Source organism: Giraffa tippelskirchi, chromosome 13, assembly GCF_054371585.1.
Source record: "Giraffa tippelskirchi isolate mGirTip1 chromosome 13, T2T-mGirTip1v1.2.pri, whole genome shotgun sequence".
Lineage (NCBI taxonomy): Eukaryota > Metazoa > Chordata > Mammalia > Artiodactyla > Giraffidae > Giraffa > Giraffa tippelskirchi.
Window position 1 is genome coordinate 64,013,259 of NC_137287.1, and position 24,391 is coordinate 64,037,649.

The 24,391-nt window shown below is 40.5% G+C and overlaps 1 protein-coding gene across 49 annotated transcripts in view; it reads right to left on the reverse strand.

Moving 5' to 3' along the window:
* CCDC7 (coiled-coil domain containing 7) overlaps positions 1-24,391 on the reverse strand; it is a 248,163-nt gene that overhangs the window by 92,369 nt on the left and 131,403 nt on the right. For 46 of the 49 annotated variants that reach the window (XM_081558761.1, XM_081558756.1, XM_081558748.1 and 43 more), the window contains 3 exons: positions 19,051-19,161; positions 12,598-12,708; positions 851-961 (listed from right to left, as the gene is read on the reverse strand). In XM_081558761.1, the coding sequence (XP_081414887.1) occupies positions 851-961; positions 12,598-12,708; positions 19,051-19,161 (333 nt within the window). The remainder of the gene's footprint in view (positions 1-850; positions 962-12,597; positions 12,709-19,050; positions 19,162-24,391) is intronic. The other 3 variants (XM_081558782.1, XM_081558781.1, XM_081558779.1) reach the window with 1 other exon arrangement.

Genomic DNA, 24,391 nt, shown 5'->3' on the forward strand with positions numbered 1-24,391 from the left:
TGGCCATCAAATCGCTCAGGTATCAGTAATCAGTGCACAGGTCATGACTTTGAAGCACCTGCTCCCACAGAGAGGACTAGTTTTCACTCTAGTGGGCCAAGACAAGGACACAACAAATAAGGACTAGATGCCCTGTGGAACCACTAGTGGCTCTTGGCTGGGCCATTAGTATACACACTTAATTACCTGGTACCCTAGTGAAACTCCTCGGCATGATCTCTAAGGGGTATGACTTCTCATTCCAGAGGCTAGGACTGCCAACTATTCAACTCCAACAAATAAAACAGGCCCAGCAAATAGTGGGACTCTTTGACCACTTGCATTCTCATTTCCCCATGTGGAGCTCTTAATGACTGATCTCTGGGGTTACCAGAAAAGCTGCTTCCTTTTAGTGAGGATACAGCTAAGGCCCTAAAGGCCCTCCAACAGGGCCTCCAGAACCCATCAGATGCTTGATTTACAGATCTCAGAAATACTGCTTTGGCAAACGAATCTATGGCAAAATGCCCCTGCTATGCATAGAAACATCTGTTGGGCTTCCGTATCCATAATTACCTGGAGCTGGCTGAAAGGCATTCTACTTTGGAGAGACAGTTATTCACCTGCTATTGGGCCTTGGGGCATTCATCTTCTAATTACAAAATAATCTTAAGAACAGAAATTCCAATCAAAGTTTAACAATATTTCTGCTTTTTTTCTCTAGATATCTCATGGTAGTCACACTTTAGTCGAAGTATAACATTTCTATAAAATACATGTTCAAAAATATATAATATGAACCAAAATAAAAACATCTTCTACTGAGTTTAACATAAAATAATTTAAGGTTTTCCATAGTTTTTGTACTTACCAGTAAGTCTTTCCCCTTTGTGCAAGCTTGGTTTCTTCACTTCAATCTCTGATTTTAACATTGAGTCTTGATGATCAAGAATATGATTTCTATCTGGTACTTCATCCTGAGCTGCATAAAGAGAAGAATTTGGCCCACTAAATAAAAAAACTTCATAAAAAACTTCATTTTTATGAAGTTATAAGAACATCACCAAATGCTAGGTTGTACAAGAAAACTGTGGGAAGAATACCACCATCACCCTAATTACAAAACCAGACAAATATGCAACAAAAAAAGAAAACTACAGGCCAATATCACTGATGAACATAGATGCAAAAATCCTTAACAAAATTCTAGCAAACAGAATTCAACAACATATTAAAAAGATCATACATCATGACCAAGTGGGCTTTATCCCAGGAATGCAAGGTTTCTTTAGTATCTGAAATCAGTCAATGTAATATACCACATAAACAAATTGAAATATAAAAACCATATGATTATCTCAGTAGATGCAGAAAAAGCTTTTAACAAAATTCAACATCCATTTATGATAAAAACCCTCCAGAAAGCAGGAATAGAAGGAACATACCTCAACATAATAAAAGCTATATATGACAAACCCATAGCAAACATTATCCTCAATGGTGAAAAATTGAAAGCATTTCCCCTAATGTCAGGAACAAGACAAGGGTGCCCACTCTCACCACTACTATTTAACATAGTTTTGGAAGTTTTGGCCACAGCAATCAGAGCAGAAAAGAAATAAAAGGAATCCAAATAGGAAAAGAAGAAGTAAAACTCTCACTGTTTGCAGATGACATGATCCTCAACTAGAAAACCCTAAAGATTCTACCAGAAAATTACTAGAGCTAATCAATGAATATAGTAAAGTTGCAGGATATAAAATTAATACACAGAAATCCCTTGCATTCCTATACACTAACAATGAGAAAACAGAAAGAGAAATTAAGGAAACAATTCCATTCACCATTGCAACGAAAAGAATAAAATACTTAGGAATATATCTACCTAAAGAAACAAAAGACTTATATATAGAAAACTATAAAACACTGATGAAAGAAATCAAAGAGGGCACAAATAGATGGAGAAATATACCGTGTTCATGGATTGGAAGAATCAATATAGTAAAAATGAGTATACAACCCAAAGCAATCTATAGATTCACTGCAATCCCTATCAAGCTACCAATGGTATCTTTCACAGAACTAGAAGAAATAATTTCACAATTTGTATGGAAATACAAAAAAACCTCGAATAGCCAAAGCAATCTTGAGAAAGAAGAATGGAACTGGAGGAATCAACCTGCATGACTTCTGGATCTACTACAAAGCCACAGTCAACAAGACAGTATGGTACTGGCACAAGGACAGAAATATAGATCAATGGAACAAAATAGAAAGCCCAGAGATAAATCCATGCACCTATGGACACCTTATCTTTGACAAAGGAGGCAAGAATATGTAACGGAGAGAAGACAATCTCTTTAACAAATGGTGCTGGGAAAACTGGTCAACCACTTGTGAAAGAATGAAACTACAACACTTTCTAACACCATACACAAAAATAAACTCAAAATGGATTAAAGATCTAAATGTAAGACCAGAAACTATAAAACTCCTAGAGGAAAACATAGGCAAAACACTCTCTGACATACATCACAGCAGGATCCTCTATGACCCACCTCCCAGAATGTTGGAAATAAAAGCAAAAATAAACAAATGAGACCTAATTAAAACTAACAGCTTTTGCACAATGAAGGAAACTATAAGCAAGGTGAAAAGACAGCCTTCAGAATGGGACAAAATAATACCAAACAAAGCAACGGACAAAGAATTAATCTCAGAAATACACAAGCAACTCCTGCAGCTCAATTCCAGAAAAATAAATGACCCAATCAAAAAATGGGCCAAAGAACTAAACAGACACTTCTCCAAAGAAGACATACAGATGGCTAACAAACACATGAAAAGATGCTCAACATCACTCATTATTAGAGAAATGCAAATCAAAACCACAATGAGGTACCATTTCATGCCAGTCAGAATGGCTGCTATCCAAAAGTCTACAAGCAATAAATGCTGGAGAGGGTGTGGAAAAAAGAGAACCCTCTTACACTGTTGGTGGGAATGCAAACTAGTACAGCCATTATGGAGACCAGTGTGGAGATTCCTTAAAAAACTGGGAATACAACTGCCATATGACCCAGCAATCTCACTGCTGGGCATACACACCAAGGAAACCAGAATTGAAAGAGACACATGTACGCCAATGTTCATCGCAGCACTGTTTATAATAGCCAGGACATGGAAGCAACCTAGACGTCCATCAGCAGACGAATGGATAAGGAAGCAGTGGTACATATACACAATGGAATATTACTCAGCCATTAAAAAGAATACATTTGAATCAGTTCTATTGAGATGGATGAAACTGGAGCCTATTATACAGAGTGAAGTAAGCCAGAAAGAAAAACACCAATACAGTGTACTAATGCATATATACGGAATTTGAAAGATGATAACGATATCCCTATATGTGAGCTAGAATAAGAGACACAGATGCATAGAACAGCCTTATGGACTCTGAGGGAGAAGGTGAGGGTGGGATATTCTGAGAGAATAGCATTGAAACATGTATATTATCATATGTGAGACAGAACGCCATTCCAGGTTCGATGCATGAGACAAATGCTCAGGGCTGGGACAATGGGATGACCCAGAGGGATGGGATGGGGATGAAGGTGGGAGGGGGGTTCAGGATGGGGAACACATGTAAACCCATGGCTGATTCATGTCAATGTATGGCAAAAACCACTACAATACTGTAAAGTAATTAGCCCCCAACTAAAATAAATAAATTAATAATAAAAACAAAATTGTAACTATACCACCTTAAAAAAAAAAGAAAACTGTCTGAAGAATGTTAATAAGGCTGCATGGAAGGTATTTTAGCACATTATTAATATTCTTAGACTTCTAATATGTTTTATATTAGTCTCTCATTTTCTGAGTTTTCCAAATATTTTCAGGTAATACATATTGAAAAACCAAACAATGAAAATACACACGTACAAAGTTATTCATTAACAGCAAAATAGTCAAAACCACTTAAATATATAAGCATAGGAGATTGGTAAGCTAAAGTAATGCATGTAAACTAAGAAAATACAGACTATGGGATATAATGTGGCACACGCAGCTGTACAAACAGGTATAAAAGGAATGAAGAAGACCCAACAAACTGACTCGGAAGCATTTCTAGGATTTACCTCTTAACAGGCAAGAAACAACCTGACAGGGAATACAGAGTATGCTGCAGGCAGGCAAGCAGGAAAGCAGGAGGAAGGAAGAAATGAAAAAAAGGAACTTGAAGAAAGTGATAAAGGTATTAATCCTTTAAAAAGGAAATATAGGAAATAAAAGTAAAAAACTAATATAGTGAGTCAATTAGTCGCTACAGACACGGCTGACTCAGTTGTACCCAGTGACTGCTATTTGCTCTCAGCTTATCTCTGACACTGATGGATACTCCAAGATATACTGAATTTTTGAGAATCATGTCTAAAGAAAAAGAATCCAGGTTTCTCAGTTCCACTTGACCAGCAACCTGAGGAGACTACATAGACTCCACTATGGAGGAGCTACTCGTGTTAACTTAGTGTGGGACGCTGGCACCTTGCTGGCTGTGTCTTAACAGAACCCCTGGTCCTGAGTTCCCTGACAGGGGCCACTGTGTCCAAGGACAACAAGGGAGGATATGTGGAAGAAAAGACACAAACACCTGAGACAATCTCCTTCCTCTCCTGGCTGCCACTTAGTTTCTGAAAACTTCTGTCCAGGCATGGTGAGCTCCCTGCCACAGGAAACACTGTCTAGTTACCCAGCAATGGAGGCTCAAGAAAGTGATGGATGGACTCTCCACCACTCATCTTGTGCCAGGAAGTGAACCATGGAGGCCAAAACAGCCTCAAGAGAAGCAAAACAGTGATGATACTTAGTACTAATAATGTGCTACTCCCTCTGCTCCCCTCCGCTGACAGTGATGCTAAGATGAATTCCACAACTCTGCCTATTTTGACCTAGAATACTTGACTTTTCAAAATAAACATGGTTAGGGATTAGACCATCATCCCTATGTCCCCAGTGGCATCTGATGATGTATGCCAACTCAGAGTTCAAAGTGGTAGTGGGGGAACATTGCATACCTTAGGACATTTGGCTTCTACTTTACCAATGACTGTTATCTCCACAACTCTGACACCAGGATGAAAGGAACACAGTAATGCTTTTTGACCCTTACTTACACCTGACCGTAGTGCGGGTGCCTTTGGGCATTATAAGCCTCTATTTCATAGCTCCCACTGCTGAATACATCATTAGTGCAGATGTATTTTCTGTGTGAACTCCAACTCACATCAACCCCAAGCCGTGAAAAGCACTGCTGCACTCAGAGTCATTTCAGTGAGGCACATGGAAGACTGCAAATCTGCTAGACTACCTGTGCCTTCAGACTTTTATTCAGAACTATTAAGAAGAGAAAAAGTAATGCCTTCCCTGTTTGATGAGTTTAAGTGAACCAAACATCTCTGTGAGATTATTTCTCCACTCAGTAACTAAGTAAACCTATACAATCGGCTTTGCGTGCCTGGACTGGACTACAGGACTACTTACTACAGCTTAATGCTATGGTATGGATCAGGACACCGGCCTTAACTGACACTGTGACTGCCATAGAGGCTCTTGCCCAAGTTAAGATAAATAGGTTTGAAGGAATTCTTATTGTAAATGCCCGTTTGGGCATCCCTGTCCACACAGATGATCAGGATCTGTCTGCCTTTTCTGTAATAAATTACAATACTCCTTCAATATCCTTCCACAAGGCCATGAGCTACAAGTCTCATTCCCAGATGGAGCACTAGCCTTCTGCCTATAAAGAATGTCTCCTACTTGGTCCAGACAAAGGTACTACCCAACTAGGACTGGATGCCATTTTGATCCACATGTAGCAACGTGTCTAGGACATTACTATGGACAAGGCAAAAGGACCCATGACTCAGAAAATTCCTGGGAATAAACTGGGAAACGACAGTGGGTATCTCTTCAGAGGCAACAATTGCTAAGTTTTAGTCATCCTCAGGCTCTCAGCCCCAACAATACAAAAGATGCCCAGTGATTGGTGGGACTGTTCAGACACTGGTACTCACACATCCCCCTACGCAGCCATCCTGATGACAGCACCCAGCAATCAGATACCAAAAAGACCTGTATGCTGAGTGGGGTCTGATTATAGGAAGCCCTGGAGGTCCACCAACTGGCTACACAGGAAATCCTCTTACTTGCCCTTGCCTGAATCCATTGCCTTTTAAGTTGTAGGTCTCATCAACCTCTCTGATGCCTGTTGGAGCCTGTGGCAAAATAACACAGCCACACATCAGAGGTGCCCACCTGGCTTTTGACCCCAATCTTCTATTGCTGACTAAAAGTGTAGAATCCATTGGAAAAACTACTAAGTAGTTACCGGGCCTTGGTGGACACTGACTGCAACTCTCTCTACGATGGAGTCTTATAACAATAAATACCAACCAAATGTTAAATGGTTCCTGTTCTCTAGTTGTTTTATATTATTCACATGCAAGCATGTTAAGTTGCTTCAGTCATGTCTGACTCTTTGTGAACCCATGGACTGTAGCCCGCCAGGCTCCTCTGTCCACAGGATTTCCCAGGCAAGAATACTGGAGTGGCTTGCCATTTCTTACTATAGGGGATCTTCCCGATCCAGGGATTGAACCCAGGTCTCTCCTGTATTGGCAGGTGGATTCTTTCCCACTAGTGCCACCTGGCTATTATTCACATTTAGATCACTATCCTTGTAACTCAGCTGGTAATCAGTCCGCCCGCAATGCAGGCGATGTGGGTTCAATCCCTTGGTTGGGAAGATCCCCTGGAGAAGGGAAAGGCTACCCACTCCAGTATTCTGGCCTGGAGAATTCCTTGAACTGTATAGTCCCTGGGGTTGCAAAGAGTCGGACATGACTGAGCGACTTTCACATTCACATTTAGATTAAAGTGACACTGTGAATTTTATGTTCAAACCAGGTGGCACAATGGTAAAGAATTGGCCTGCCAGTACAGGAGGCATAAGAGATGTGGGCTTAATGCTTGGGCTGGAAAGATCCCCTGGAGTAGGAAATGGCTACCCACTCCAGTATTTCTGCATGGAGAATTCCACAGGCAGAGGAGCCTGGCAGTTGGGCTATAGTGTGTGGGGACTGAGTTGAGTTCAGTTCAGTTCAGTCGCTCAGTCGTGTCCGACTCTTTGCGACCCCATGAATTGCAGCACGCCAGGCCTCCCTGTCCATCACCAACTCCCGGAGTCCACCCAAACCCATGTCCATCGAGTCGGTGATGCCATCCAACCATCTCATCCTCTGTCATCCCCTTCTCCTCCTGCCCCCAATCCTACCCAGCATCAGGGTCTTTTCCAATGAGTCAACCCTTCGCATGAGGTGTCCAAAGTATTGGAGTTTCAGCTTCAACATCAGACCTTCCAATGAACACCCAGGATTGATCTCTTTTAGGATGGATTGATTGGATCTCCTTGCAGTCCAAGGGACTCTCAAGAGTCTTCTCCAACACCACAGTTCAAAAGCATCAATTCTTCAGTGCTCAGCTTGAACACACACATAAACACAAGCAAGCATATGCTCAAACACACATTCTTGAACTAAATAGAAAAATCTAATGAGATTAATTTTTTTTATTATTCAAAGGCATCTATAACTGTTGTACTTACTACTGTGCTTTCCTCCTCTGGAAGTTATCTGTTTCTGTACCTGCACTGGGAGTTTTGACACTGAATTTTGATGCTGAAGCACAGAAGTATGGTCAGGCACATGATTATCAGAAGCTACGCAAAAGAGATTCCTTAAGTTCCTTCATGGATACACAGATCATATTTGTGAGTGCAAAATATTCAAAAGTATATAAATTTTAAAGCAAAGAAGATTAGATAAACCATAATTATACACAATGGTATATATAATGTATGGTAAATAATGTGTAGAAACAGCTGTACCCATGCTATAATCTGAGTGAAACCCATCACTAGATACTGACATGGAGGGATTTCTGGATATAATGTTAACTTAGGAAAAAACAGAAAAGGGGAAAACTAGTATGGAAACTTTGGGTAAAGAATAAGAAGAAATGAGAAAAAACAAGGAGAGAGAGGAAAAAAACTAGAGAAAACACAGGAAAGCTATCACGAAATAATGTACATGGATATCTATAAAAGGAGAGGAAGACTGAGGAAAGAACAATAAATCTCTAAATGCACTGTTTTATGTACTATTTAACTCTTGAAGAAGACTCAACTCTACGTATTTCTAAATATAATTAAACCAATAAGGACAAGAATATGGAATGGAAAGAGAAAGCAAACGTAATAAAACAAAACTGCTGAAGGAAAAATAAAAGGAGTAACACAAGGTTACAGTAATTAATATAAATCCTCACAGCAGGACATGGGAGTGGGGTGGGTAAGGGAAAGTTGACCATAGTCAAGTCATGAAATCAATTTCAAACTTGGTTGTTGTCCTAGTGGTGTGTGCAAAGTTGTTCGGAAACCATGTGTGAAGCATTACAGGATAGAGCAAATGAGTAATCATGCTGATGCTCTTTAGAACTCTAGCTACCTGAGTAGTGGGATCCATAAAATGGCAGGAGCCTTTTGTTTGGGGTTCCTTCAGCTGGGAGACCAACCCTCACCTCAGTCTGCACTGATGTGTCTGCCCCTTGGCAGGGGCTCTTCCGTGGTGTGAGAGGGAACACAATGGAGCTTGTGATCTCCCCTGTCTGATCTACAGCCTACACTCTGAGGGTAAGTGAATAATAGTTCATTGTAACCTTGAGTTCGTTTGCTATGTTAATAGACCTATTCAGAAACTGGTATTTCCTTTCTCTCATTACCAGGTTAGCACAAGGAGCACTGTGGTCAATGAAGCCCAGTGCTTTTGTGGAGAGAACATGGTGGGAAGTACTAATGAGCATGCACGGCATCGTAGGGAGGGAGCTACTACCAGATAACTTGCAAGATACAGAAAGGGGGCTTTGCCAATGAGGCAAATGAGCTTCCTAAACTAGGGGATACCATGCGGCTCTCAAGAGTACCTACTGCACTGTTTACAAAAGGTCTGATTAAACTGGAATTGATTTCAGTTCAGTTCAGTTGCTCAGTCGTATCCGACTCTTTGCGACCTCATGGACTGCAGCACTCCAGGCCTCCTTGTCCATCACCAACTCCCGGAGTTTACTCAAACTCATGTCCTTTGAGTCAGTGATGCCATCCAACCATCTCATCCTCTGTCATCCCCTTCTCCTTCCGCCTTCAATTTTTCCAAGCATCAGGGTCATTTCAAATGAGTCAGCTCTTCGCATCAGGTGGCCAAAGTATTGGAGTTTTAGCTTCAACATCAGTTCTTCCAATGAATATTCAGGACTGATTTCCTTTAGGATGGACTGGTTGGATCTCCTGCAGTCCAAGGGACTCTCAGGAGTCTTCTCCAACACCACAGTTCAAAAGCATCAATTCTTCAGCGCTCAGCTTTCTTCACAGTCCAACTCTCATATCCATACATGACTACTGGAAAAAACCATAGCCTTGACTAGATGGACCTTTGTTGGCAAAGTAATGTCTCTGCTTTTTAATATGCTAAGTTGGTCATAACCTTCCTTCCAAGGAGCAAGCGTCTTTTAATTTCATGGCTGCAGTCTTCATCTGCAGTGATTTTGGAGGCCAAAAAAAGAAAGTCTGTGACTGTTTCCCCATCTATTTGCCATGAAGTGATGGGACCAGATGCCATGATCTTTGTTTTCTGAATGTTGAGTTTTAAGCCAACTTTTTCACTCTCCTCTTTCACTTTCATCAAGAGGCTCTTTAGTTCTTCTTCACTTTCTGCCATAAGGGTGGTGTCATCTGCATATCTGAGGTTATTGATATTTCTCCCGGCAATCCTGATTCCAGCTTGTGCTTCCTGCAGCCCAGCGTTTCTCATGATGTACGCTGCATATATGTTAAATAAGCAGGGTGACAATATACAGCCTTGACGTACTCCTTTTCCTATTTGGAACCAGTCTGTTGTTCCATGTCCAATTGCTTCCTGACTTGCATATAAATTTCTCAAGAGTTGATTTAGTACCATAATACTATGTTGTAAAAGTCACTCAGTCCTGCCTGACTCTTTGTGACCCCACGGAGAATAATAGTCCATGGAATTCTCCAGGCCAGAATACTGGAGTGGGTAAGCCGTTCCCTTCTCCAGGGGGTCTTCCCAACCCAGAGATCAAACCCAGGTCTCCCACATTGCAGGTGGATTCTTTACCAGCTGAGCCACCAAGGAAGCCCAAGAATATTGGAGTGGTTAGGCTACCCTTCTCCAGTGGATCTTCCCAACCCAAGGATCAAACTGGGGTCTCATGCATTACATGTAGATTCTTTACTAGCTGAGCTAGTTTTAGGTACATAGCATAGTGATTCACTATTTTTTCAGACTATAATCCAGTATAGGTTATTATAAGATAATGGGTATAATTCTTTGTGCTCTACAGTATATCCTTGCTGCTTATCTATTTCATACACAGTAGTATGTATTGGTTCATCCCACCACAATGTCCTTCCCATCTTTCATCCCCCTTTTGATAACCACAAGTTAGTGTTCTATATCTGTGAGTTTTGTTTCTACTTTGTAAACACAGTCATTTTTATTATTTTTGAGATTACAGATATAAGTGATATCATACAGTATATGTCCTTCTCTAATTTGTCTCACTATAAAATACTCTCTGGAGTCCATCCATGTAACTGCAAATGTCAGTGCTACACTCCTTTTTATGGCTGAGTAATATTCCATTGTATACCTCATCTTAATCCTGTCATCTGTGCCCAATTCCTTGCATAAGCTTTTCAGTTCTGAAGGAGAACAACTGTCTTTCTCCTTAGCCTTTGATTCACCTAACAAGATGCTGAATGACTCAGATGAGAGACAATACACAAGCTCTGAAAAACTAGAGAAGGAATTTTATAGTTACTGATGGGTCCAGAAACTTTGGAGGCCATGCATGCTGAATTGCACCCCAGAATTGCACTGACCACTCTAGCATGCGCTGGAACCAACAGATACCCTATGAGGCAGTGAGTTGTTGAGATTAACACTTTAATGAAAAAAGAAAGCAGACTCCTAAGGATTGTTTTCCGTAGCTACTCAGAGAGACTTTGCTGACTAAGGTAGTTTGCCTGTGTGAAAAAGAAGTCATTTTGTTAAATTAGGTGAGGGAGAGGATACATTGTAGGGCTTGTCACTGTAGAACCCACTGTATGATGTGCCAGTCCCTTATTGCCCAGTGAGGTAGAGGAAAAGGGGGATCAGAGACATGACCACCTAAGACCTTTTCCCCTCCTTGGTTGAGTGCACATCTGGCTCCAACAGAAGAGCCCTTACATTGGAATTTCCCTTGCCTTGAAAAACATACTTGGATCATCACTTACAGAGGTTCTTAAAGGCTCCATGAGCCACACTGCTGATCTCTAAAGTCATGGGTGGAGAAAGGACGGTAAAAATATTTCTGATCCAACTCAGATTTCTATTTAGTTTCCATCAGGTCAACTTTACCCGTTTTTAAGCTCAATTAAACCTGCTTATATGATGATGTCTATTAGTTCACAGCACAATGCAGATCCTGACTGACAAATTTTAAGACATAGGAAAAGTAGCTACCAACAAAACAGTACTAATGACCACTGAACAGACCTAAAAATGCTAATGGGCACCCACCCCTAGATGATCTGGTTAAAGATTTTCCCAAAGAAATCTCTAGGTCTAGTTCCTAAACAGTGGGGCCTCCAGGAGAACATTAATGGGTCTTTTACCAAAGAGCTCCTGGCCAAGTAGTGGGCCATGGGTCCCAGCACACACTAAAGTCCAAATTGTGATGACACCTGTAACTCATGTTGATACAAATGCTCCTCCTCTGCTCCAAGTGACATTGACATGAATCAGAGAAGCCTCCATTACTTTTATTCAAACCTCCCAGCTTTAAACCATAAGCAGCATTAGGAGTTAGGTCAATATTGCAACATCATCAGTGGTTATCTGAGCATGTGTGCCAAAGCCAGAACTCAAAGTAGGGGGCAGGGATATTGTATTTCTAGAGTCATTTGGTGACTGGTGCAGAGGTGACCATGATCTCCATGACCTTCCATGGCACAAGGGCCCTATCACGGGTAGAGGCATCCATTGGGCTTCTGTTCCCATAATTACCTGAAGCTGGCTGAAAGGCACACAAATTCCAGAGAGACAATTATTCACCTGCTATTGTCCTTGGGGCATTCATCTGCTGGTCATCACCAAATAATCTTAAGAATAGAATTTTCAACCTAAGGTATCAATATTTCTGCTTTTTTCTCTAAGTAGCTCATGGTATTCACTGTTTAGTCAAAGTGTATTATTTCTATAAAATATACCTCAAAGATACACAATCATGAAACAAAAACATCTTCTAACGAGCTTAATTTATAATAATCAAAACTTTTCTGTAGTTTTTATTATTCTTCAGTTCCTATGTCGTGTCCATCTCTTAGCAACCCCATGGACTGCAGCACACCAGGGTCCTCGGTCCTCCAATATTACCCAGAGTTTGCTCAAATTCATGCCCAGTGAGTCGGTGATGCTCTCTAACTATACTTACTAGTAAGTGTTTCCCCTTTGTGAAAACTTGGTTTCTTCACTTGAATCTCTGATTTTGACCTGGAGTCTTGACGCTCAAACATACGATTTCCATCTAGTACTTCATCCTGAGCTGCATAGAGAGAAGAATTAAGCACACTAAATAAAAAAAAAAAAAAAAAAGAAAGAAAGAGATCTACTGAGAAATCCCTAGATTTCAAATTTATAACAAGTGAACAGCAGGAGATTCTCCTATTGTCATGAAGTTACAAGAAAATCACTATAATATGAGATCTTATGTGAAAACTGTGAGAAGAGTCTTAATGAACGTGAGGAAGGTATTTTACCACATCATTAGTATTTCTAGACTTCAAATATGTTTTATAGTAGACTCTCATCTTTGGATATTTCTTAATGTTTTCGCCTAATATATATTGATAGATCAAACAAAGAAAATACATATGTGTAAGGTAATGCATAGCAGCATATTTATAATTACAAAAAAACCTCAAAATCACTTAAGCATACAAGCATAGGAGATTAGTAGCTAAAGTAACATATGTAAACTATGAAAATATAGACTATGGGATATAAAGTGGCACATGGTTGTACAAATACCTGTACAAACAGATATCAAAAGAATGAAGATCCCAACAAACTGACTTGGAAGCATTTCTAGGAATTAATTCTTAATGGTCCAAAAAAGACCTTAAAGAGAGAATACCTAGTGTGCCATCTTTTAAGAAAAAAATGAAGGGAATTTTAAAAAATGACAAAAGATGCTAATCTATAAAAAAGGAAATAAACGAGGGGGCTTCCCTGGTGGCTCAGTGGTAAACAATCTGCCTGTGGATGTAGGAGATATGGGAGGATCCCACGTGCCTCGGAGCAACCATGCCCACGCACTACAACTATTAAGCCTGTGTTCTAAAGCCCATGTGCTGCAACTACTGAAACCTGTGTGCCCTACAGCCTATACTCCTCAATAAGAGAAGCCACCACAATGAGAAGGCCTCACACTTCAACTAGAGAGTAGCCCCCACTCATCACAACTAGAGAAAAGTCCCCACAGCAGTAAAGACCCAAAACATCCAAAAATAAAATAAAATTATAAAAAAATAAATACAGGAAACATAAATCAAAAAACAACATACACCGCGTGTGTGCTTAGTTGTATCTGACTCTTTGCGACTCCATGGACTGCTAGGCTTCTCTGTCCATGGAATTTTCTAAGCAAGGTTAATGGAGCGGGTTGCCATTTCCTACTACAAAGGATCTTTCTGACCCATGGATGCAATGCATGTCTCCTGAGTTTACTGTATTGGGAGGTGGATTCTTTACCACTGTGCCAGTAGCTCACAAAAGTCACTGCAGACATGGCTGGTTAAGCCATACCTAGTGACTACTATTTGCTCTCAGCCTATCTATGACACCAATGGATACTCCAAGATGTGGTGAATTTCTGACACTCATGTCTAATGAAAGAGAATTCAAGTTTCTCAGCTTCACTTGACCAGAAATCAGAGGAGACTCCGCCGTGGAGGAGCTACTCTTGTTAATTTAGTGTGGGACACTGACACCTTGTTGGCCGTGTCTCAACAGAACCCCTGGTTCTGAGTTCCCTGACAGGGGCCACTGTGTCCAAGGAGGACCAGGGAGGAGATGCGGAAGAAAAGACACAAACACCTGAAACAATCTCCTTCTTCTGGCTGACATTTATTTTCTGAAAACTGTGCATGCATGGTGAGCTCCCTGCCACTGGAAAGACTGTCTAGTTACACAGCAATGGAGGCTCAAGGAAGGGATGGATGGACTCTCCACCACTCATCTTGTGCCATGGAGGCCAACACAGCCCCACAAGACTTAAAACATTGATGACATTTATTACTAATAACCAGCTACTCCCTCTGCTACCCACAGTGACCTTAAGCTGAATCTGACAACTCTATTTTTACCTAGAACACTTGGCTTTCCAAAATAAACAAGATTATGGATTAGACTAACAACCTTTTGTCCCCAGCAGCATCTGATGATATAAGCCAACTCAGAGTCCAAAGTGGCAATGAGGGGAGCCCATCCCTTGGGCTATTTGGCTTCTACTTTACCAATAACCGTTATCTCCACAACTCTGATACCATGATGAGAGGAACACAGTAATGCTTTTTGACCCTTACTTACACCTGACCATAGTGTGCATGCCTTTGGGCATTATGAGCCTCTATTTCATAGCCCCCACAACTGAATACATCATTAGTGCAGATGTATTTTCTGTGTGAACTCCAAGTCACATCAGCCCCAAGCTGTGATGAGCACTGCTGCACTCAGAGTCATTTCAGTGAGGCACATGGAAGACTGGAAACCTACCAGACTACCATGCCTAGAGACTTGTCTCCAGAAACAACTACTAATAAGAGAAAAAGTAATGCCTGCCCTGTTTGATGAGTTTAAGTGAACCAAACAACTCTGTGAGATTCCTTCTCCATTCAGCAACTAAGACAACCTGTGCATATGGCCTTACCTGCCTACAGACTTAACTATAGCTTAATAGTTATAGTTAACAGCTTAATCAACAGCTTAATGCTATGGTACAGATCAGGACAGTGGCCTGATGTAATGACACTGTAACTGCCCTAGAGGCTCTTGACCAGCTGTAGGAAATAGGTATGAAGCAATTCATATTACAAAGGCCCTTTTCAGTATCCCTGTCTACAAGATGATCAGGTTCACTCTGGCTTTTCTGTAACAGGTTTTACTACACCTCTAATGTTCTTGTGTGAAATGCAGTACCTAGGCACAGTCTCAAAAACGACAGAATGATCTTGGTTTGTTTCTAAGGCAAACCATTCAACATCACAGTAAACCAAGTCTATGCCCCCAACCTCTAATGCTGAAAAGCTGAATGGTTCTATGAAGGACCCAGAAAACCTTTTACAGCTAACACCAAAAAAAAAGATGTCCTTTTCATCATAGGGAATTGAAATGAAAAAGAAGGAAGTCAAGAGAAATCTGGAGTAACAGCCAAGTTTGACCTTGGAGTACAAAATGAAGCAGGGCAAAGGCTAACAGAGTTTTGCCAAGAGAATGCACTGGTCATAGCAAACACCCTCTTCCAACAACACAGGAGCTGATTCTACATATGGATTTCTTTAGATGGTCAATACCAAAATCAGACTAATTATATTCTCTGCAGCCAAAGATGGAGAGGCTCTATACAGTCAGCAAAAACAAGACCTGGAGCTGACTAACCGTGGCTCAGATTATGAAGTCCTTATTGCAAAATTCAGTACTAAATTGAAGGAAGTAGGGAAACCCACTAGGCCATTCAGATATGATCTAAATCAAATCCCTTATGATTATATAGTGGAATTGAATAATAGATGTATGGGATTAGATCTGATAGAAAGACTGCCTGAAGAACTATGGACAGAGGTTCGTAAAATTGTACAGGAGGCGGTGACCAAAACTATCCAAAAAGAAAAAGAAATCAAGAAGGCAAAATGGTTGTCTGAGGAGGAATTATAAAGAGCTGAGATAGAAAAGGCAAAGGAGAAAGGGAAAGATATATTCAAATGAATGCAGAGTTCCAGAGAATAGCAAGGAGAGATAAGAAAACCTTCTTAAACAAATATTGCAAAGAGATAGAGGAAAACGACAGAATAGGAAAGACTAGAGATCTCTTCAAGAAAACTGGAGATATCAAGGGAACATCTCATGCAAACATGGGCACAATAAAGGACAGAAATGGCAAGGACCTAACAGAAGCAGAAGAGATTAAGAAGAGGTGGCAAGAATACACAGAAATGTACAAAAAAGGTCTCAATGACCCAAATAAGACGATGGTTAGTCACTTACCTAGAGTCAGACATCATGAAATGTGAAGTCAAGTGGGCCTTAGGAAGCATTACTATGAGCAAAGCTAGTGGAGTGATGAAATTCCAGCTGAACTATTGAAAATCCTAAAAGATAATGTTGTTAAAGTGCTGCACTCAATACCAACAAATTGGGAAACTCAGCAATGGCCACAGGATTGAAAAAGGTCTGCTTTCACTGCAATTCCAAAGAAGGGCAATGCCAAGGAATGTTCAAACTACCACACAATGGCAGTCATTTCACATGCTAGCAAGGTTATCCTCAAAATCTTTCAAGCTAGGCTTCAACAGTATGTGAACCAAGAACTTCCAGATGTACAAGCAGGATTTAGAAAAGGCAGAGGAAACAGAGATCAAACTGCCAACTTCCACTGGATCATAGAAGAAGCAAGGGATTTCCAGAAAAAAAAACATCTATTTCTGCTTCACTAACTATGCTAAAGCCTTTGACTGTGTGGATCACAAAAAACTGTGGAAAGTTCTTAAAGAGATGAGAATACCAGACCACCTTACCTGCCTCCTGAGAAACCTTTATGCAGGACAAGAAGCAACAGTTAGAACTGGACATGGAACAACGGACTGGTTCCAGATTGGGAAAGGAGTACATCAAGCCTATATATTGTCACTCTGCTTATTTAACTTATATGCAGAGTATATCATGCAAAATGCCAGAATGGATAACCACAAGAGGGATTCAAGATTGCCATGAGAAATATCAATAACCTCAGACATGCAGACGACACCCCCCTAATGGCAGAAAGTGAAGAGGAACTAAAGAGTCTCTTGATGGAGGGAAAGAGGAAAGTGAAAGAGCTGGCTTAAAACTCAAAATTCAAAAAATTAAGATCATGGCATCTGCTCCCATCACTTTACGGCAAATAGATGGGGGAAACAATGGGAACAGTGACAGACTTTCTTTTCTTGGGCTACAAAGTCACTGAGGATGGTGATTGCAGTCATGAAATTAAAAGTCGCCTGCTCCTTGGAAGAAAAGCTAGGACAAACCTAGACAGCATATCAAAAATCAGAGACATCGCTCTTTTGACAAAGGTCCATCTAGTCAAAGCTATGGTTTTTCCACTAGTCATGGACAGATGTGAGAATTTGTACCGTAAAGAAGGCTGAACTACAAAGAATTGATGCTTTTGAAATGTGGTGCTGGAGAAGACTCTTAAGAGTCCCTTGGACAACAAGGAGATCAAACCAGTCAACCCTAAAGGAAATCAACCCTGAATATCACTGGAAGGACTGATGGTGAAGCTGAAACTCCAAAACTCTGGCTACCTGATGTGAAGAGCCGACTCATTGGAAAAGACCCTGATGCTGGGGAAGATTGTGGCAGGAGGAGAAGGGGATGTCTAAGAATGTGTTTAATGTGTTGGCTGGATGATATCACTGATTCAATGGACATGGGTTTCAGCAAACTCTGGGAGATAGTGAAGGACAGGGAAGCCTGGCAGGCTGCAGTTCATGGGGTTGCAGAGAGTCAGACACAACTAAGAGACTGAACAAATGTCCTTCCAGAAGGTTGAGCAGGAAGTCCAACTCCCAGATGGAGCACCAACCTCCACATATAATCAATGTCTCCTACTTGGTACAGGCAAGGGTTCTACACAACCAGAACTTGATGCCATTTTGACCCACATGTGCCACTATGTTTAGGACATTATCATGGCACAAGGACCTGTGACTCATGGGAAATTCCTGGGAATAAACTGGGAAGGGAGAGTAGGTCTCTTCCAGGAGGCAATAATTGCCAAGTTTTAGTCATGCTCAGACTCTCAGTCCCAACAATACAAAGGATGTCCAATGACTGGTGGGACTCACATACGGTAGCAGACACTGGTACTCCCACATTCCCCTACAGGGTCACCTTAATGACAGCACCCAGCAGCTAGGTTACCAGAAAGACCTGCATGCTGAGTGGAGCCTGACAACAGAATGCCCTGGAGGCTCTCCAAGTGCCTACACAGGCAACACTTTTCCTTTCATCCAATCCTCAGCCTCTTAAGTTACAGGTCTCAGTAACCTTTCTGATGCCTATTAGAGTCTGTGGCAAAAGAACATGGCCACATCAGAGGTGCCCACCTGGCTCTCAGATCCCTAATCTTGTATTTGCTGGCTGAAAGCAGACACCCTTTCAAAGACTGCATACCAGTTTTGGGCCTTGGTGAACACTGAATGCGGAAGTCTCTCCATGAAATTGTCTGTTCAGAAGAAATTCCAACCAAATGCTAACTGGTTTTTGCTCTGTAGTTGTTTTATATTATTCAGAGTTAGATCAAAGTGTAAAATTGCTATAAATTAAATGCTCAAACATATATTCATGAACTAAAGAAAAAAGATCTGATGAGACTTTTTTTTAAAATTTAAAGGCATCTATAATGGCTCAGCAGTAAAGAATCCACTTGCCAATGCAAGAGACACAGGTTCAATCACTGGGTTGGGAAGATCCCCTGGAGAAGGAAATGGCAACCCACTCTAGTATTCTTGCCTGGCAAATCCCATGGACAGAGGAGCCTGGTGGGCTACAGTCCATGGGCTCACAAAAAAGCCCGACATGACTTAGGGACTAAAATAGCAATAATAGTAATTGTTACACTTACCGCTGTGTTTTCCTCCTTTGGAAGTTTTCTGTTTCTGTACTTCCATTGGGAGTTTTGACACTGATTCTTGATGCTGAAGCACAGGAGTTTTGTCTGGAGCATCATCATGAGCTACATAAAAGAAATATACTGAGTTCCTTTACAGAAAAACAGATCTACTAAGAATTCTCTAGATTTCAAATTTGTAACAATATATAGCATATTTTCTCATATTTTGACATAAGTTTTTATAAGTAAATTACCATAATGTCAGGTGTGAAATAAACATTATAAGAACACTTTTAACTGGTATACCATAAAGAAGATGTTTCAGTAATATTTCTGGACATTTTATATATATGTGTGTGTGTGTATTTATATATAAGGTCTCAAGTTTTCCTAGGTTATTTATACTATAGGCCTGTACATGCTTATTGAACTAAAAGTACAAATGAATACGTCCACGGGTCATTACAACAAGTTTGTAAATGTAAAATATTCTAAACCATATAAAATTTAAGATAAAAATTTAGTTAAATAAACTAAGGTATATATTACACACTGATTTATAATATAAATTATGGTAAACACTGTGGGACAAACAGCTGTACTGAGACCTATAATCTGAATGAAATTAATCTCTATATATGATTTATAGGGATTTCTAGAAGGGATTTCTAGGAATACAGTTAAGTTAAAAAAAAAAACTAAAAAGGGAAAATCTAGCATGTAAACTTTGGGTAAGGAGGAAAAAGAAATGAGAAAAAAACAAATAAATAGATGAAACCCAGGAAAAGTATCATAAATCAATGTACTTGGTTGGGTACAAGATGAGAGGGAAGACTGAAAAAAGAAGGATAAGCCTGTAAAAATATCTCTTCGTACATTTTTTAACTTTTGGAAGTAGATTCATGCCCTATATATTGCAAAGTATAATTCAGCCATAAGGGTAAGAAGATGGAATAGAAAGAAAAAGTAAATGATACGAATCTGCTGAAAGCAAAATAAAAGCAGTAATTTATTGATATGGTATTTAATACAAACCCTCACAGTTGGATATGGAAGTGGGGTGGATAGGAGAAAGTTGACGACAGACAAGTCATGAGATCATTTTCAAACTTGGCTGTTGTCCTAGTGGTATGTGCAAAGTTATTCGGAAACCATGTGTGAAGCATTACAGGATTGAGCAAATGAGTAATCATGCTGATGCTCTTGAGAACTCTAGCTACCTGAGCCCTGGGATCCATAAAATGGCAGGAGCCTTTTGTTTGGGGTTCCTTCAGCTGGGAGATCACCCCTCATCTCAGTGTGCACTTATGTGTCTGCCCCTTGGCAGGGGTTCTTCCGTGGTGTGAAAGGGAACACAGTGGAGCTGGTGACCTCCCCTGTCTGATCTACAGCCTACACTCTGAGGGTAAGTGAATAATAGTTCGTTGTAACCTTGAGTTCGGTTGCTATGTTAATACACCTATTCAGAAACTGACATTTCCTTTCTCTCATTACCAAGTTACCACAAGGAGCAGTGTGATCAAAGAAGCCCAGTGCTTTTGTGGAGGGAACACTTTGGGAAGTACCAACCAGCATGGAGGACACGGTGGCAAGGGAGCTACCAGAGACCCACAAGGCACTCTGCCAGCAGGAAAATGACTCTCCTAAAGTTGATGCCACAGGGATCTGGAGAGTGCTACTGTGTTATTTACAAAAGTTTTCATTAAATTGAAGTTGACTTAAAATATTGTGTTAGTTTCAGGTGTACAGCATAGTGACCCACTATTTTTGCAGACTATAATTCATTATAGGTTATTACAAGATAACGAATATAATGCCCTGTGCTATATAGTATATCTTTGTCGCTTACCTATTTTATACACAGTAGTTTGTATCTGTTCATCCCAAACCCCTGATGGTGCTTCCCATTCTTCATCTCCCTTTTGATAACTACAAGTTTGTGTTCTATATATGTGAGTCTGTTCCTATTTTGTATACACATTTATTTTTTAGAATCTAAATATAAGTGGTAGGTATCATACAGTATTTGCCTTTCTCTGTTGACTTGTCTCTCTATATAATACTCTCTGAGTCTGCACATGTTGCTGCAAATAGCAGTAGTTCACGCTTTTCATGGCTGAGTAATATTCCACTGTATGCCTCATCTTAATCCATCATCTGTGCCTGGATTATTTGCATAAGCTTTTCAGTTCTGAAGCAGAACAACTGTCTTTCCCCTTAGCCTTTGACTCACCTACCAAGATGCTCAATGAGTAGAGACTCAACACATAGGCTTTGAGATAATTAGAGAAGCAACTTTACAGAGAAGCAACTTTACAGCTACTAATGGGTCCAGAGTCTTTGGAGGCCCTGCATGCTGAATTGCACCCCGGAACCACTGTCAGCTTTAGCATGTCCTGGAACTAACAGACAGTCTATGAGCAGTGAGTTGTTGAGATTCATACTTTAATTAAAAACATACAAGGAGGATTGTTCTACCTAGCAACTTAAGAGAAACATCAGCAAGTAAGGTTGTCTGCCTCCATGAAAAGGAAGTCATTTTGTTAAACTAGGTGAGGGAGAGGATACATTGTAGGGCTTGTCACTGTAGAACCCACTATATGATGTGCCAGTCCCTTATTGCCCAGTGAGGTAGAGGGAAAGAGGGATCAGAGACGTGAACACCTAGGACCTTTTCCCCTTCTTGTTTGAGTGCATGTTTGGCTCCAACAGAAGAGGCCTTACACTGGAATTTCCCTTGCCTTGAAAAACACACTTGGATCATCACTTACAGAGGTTCTTAAAGGCTCCATGAGCCACACTGCTGATCTCTAAAGTCATGGGTGAAGAAAGGACAGTAAAAATACTTCTGATCCAACTCAGATTTCTATTTAGTTTCCATCAGGTCAACTTTACCCGTTTTTAAGCTCAATTAAACTTGCTTATATGATATCTATTAGTTCACAGCACAATGCAGATCCTGACTGACAAATTTTAAGACATAGGAAAAGCAGCTACCAACAAAACAGTACTAATGATCACTGAACAGACCTAAAAATGCTAATGGGCACCCACCCCTAGATGATCTGGTTAAAGATTTTCCCAAAGAAATCTCTAGGTCTAGTTCCTAAACAGTGGGGCCTCCAGGAGAACATTAATGGGTCTTTTACCAAAGAGCTCCTGGCCAAGTAGTGGGCCATGGGTCCCAGCACACACTAAAGTCCAAATTGTGATGACACCTGTAACTCATGTTGATACAAATGCTCCTCCCTCAGCTCCAAGTGACATTGACGTGAGTCAGGGAAGCCTCCATTACTTTTATTCAAACCTCCTAGCTTTAAACCATAAGCAACATTAGGGGTTAGGTCAATATTGCAACATCATCAGTGGTTATCTGAGCATGTGTGCCAAAGCCAGAACTCAAAGTAGGGGGCAGGGATACTGTATTTCTAGAGTCATTCGGTGACTGGTGCAGAGGTAACCATGACCTCCATGACCTCCAACACCAGATACGGAGGGAAAGAGACAACTCTCTCAGGTTGTTCATTAGAGACCATCGCCAAGGACACCCTAGGTCAAAGCCTACACTAAGTGTATCCTGTCAGGCAACCACAGAACTTCATTTGCATGGCTTCCACTACTGAATGTTTATTGACACAGATGTAGTTCCTATGTAAGTGCACCTGCACTTACATTCAGCCCAAGCCTGATGGGACCTGCTGCATTTAGGGGTAGTTTTCAGCGCACAGATAAGACTGAGAAGCTCCAGACTAAACAGTGCCTCCTCTGTCTTATCCAACAAATTCATGGGAAGAAAAGGTGTAACTATTCTCATTGCTAAGCTTAATGAATAGAAATGTCTCTATGAGACTTTTCTCATTGGAATAACTAACTTGATCTTTGCACACAGCCTCACGCACATGTTACTAACCGATTCTGGTAGGTAAATGCTTATAGTACAGCGCTGAGCCCCGATGGTACCTGCCACTGTAACTGACATACAGGTGATTCTCCAAACTAAAGGTACTCAAAGTCCAAAACCTGATAAATCCAGTATACTTTGTATGTACTTTGTATGCATTTGTCCGAATATAAGTGATCCCAGTCAGTTTAAGCTTATATATATAGAAGGACTTGTGATATCTTACTAATGTCCTGCACATGGCCACTAAACAGCTCCAGTATCTGTAATCAGTGCACAGGTAACGATTTCTAAGTGGCCTTGCTCTTACAGGGAGGAATAGTTTTCGCTCAAGTGGACCCAGACAAGGCCACACCCAACAAGCATTAGATGCCCTGTGGACCCACCAGTGGCTCTTGGCTGGGCCATTAGTACACACACTTATTTATTTGTACCCTATTGGAACTCCTGAGTGTGATCTCTAAGAGGCATACCATAACCTTGGGCTATTCAGTTCCAACACATGAAAAGAGGCCCAGCAGTTAGTGGGACTCTACGACCACTTGCACTAGAAGTTACCTAGGAGCAGTCCTTGATGAAACTCATCTATAATGTTACCCAAAAAGGCTATTTCATTTCATTGAGGATACAACAAAGAAGGTACCCTAAAAGCCTTCCAACATGCCTCTTATCTCAGAAACATCCCTTTCCCACTGGAATCTATGGCAAAAGACCCCTGCCACATGTTTAGAAATCCACTAGGCTTCTGTTCCCATAACTACCTGGAGCTGGCTGAAAGGCACACAGCTCTGGAGAGACAATTATCCACCTGCTCTTGTCCTTGGGGCATTCATCTGCTAGTCACAAAATAATATTAAGGACAGAGATTCCAACAAAGGCATCAATATATTTGCTTTTTTTTCCTCTAATTATCTCATGGTATTCATACCTTAGTGAAAGTATAGAATGTCTATAAAATTTATGCTCAAAAATATATAATATGAATCAAAATTAAAACATCTTCTAATGAGTTAAAGCTTTGTGTAGCTTTTGCACTAACTACTAAGCTTTTCCCCTTTGCAAAAGCTTGGTTTCTTCACTTGAGTCTCTGATTTTGACACTGAGCCTTGATGTACAGGCATACCATTTCCATCTGGTACTTCATCCTGAGCTACATAAAGAATTCAGCCCACTAAATAAAAAAAAAAGATCTACTGGGAAATCCCTACATGGCAAATTTATACATGTGAACTGTGGCAGTTTCTCCCCAGTTTATGCAGTTATCATTAAATAACCATAATGTATGATCTGTTATGAAAACCATGAGAAGAGTCTAAATGAGAGTGTGTGGAAAGTATTTTATTGTTATTAATATTCCTAGATTTCAAATACTAGTTGCTCTTTTTCTGAGTTTTCTTAATATTTTCTGTTAATATTACATTGGTGCAAAAATAATGAAGTTTTAAGTTGAAC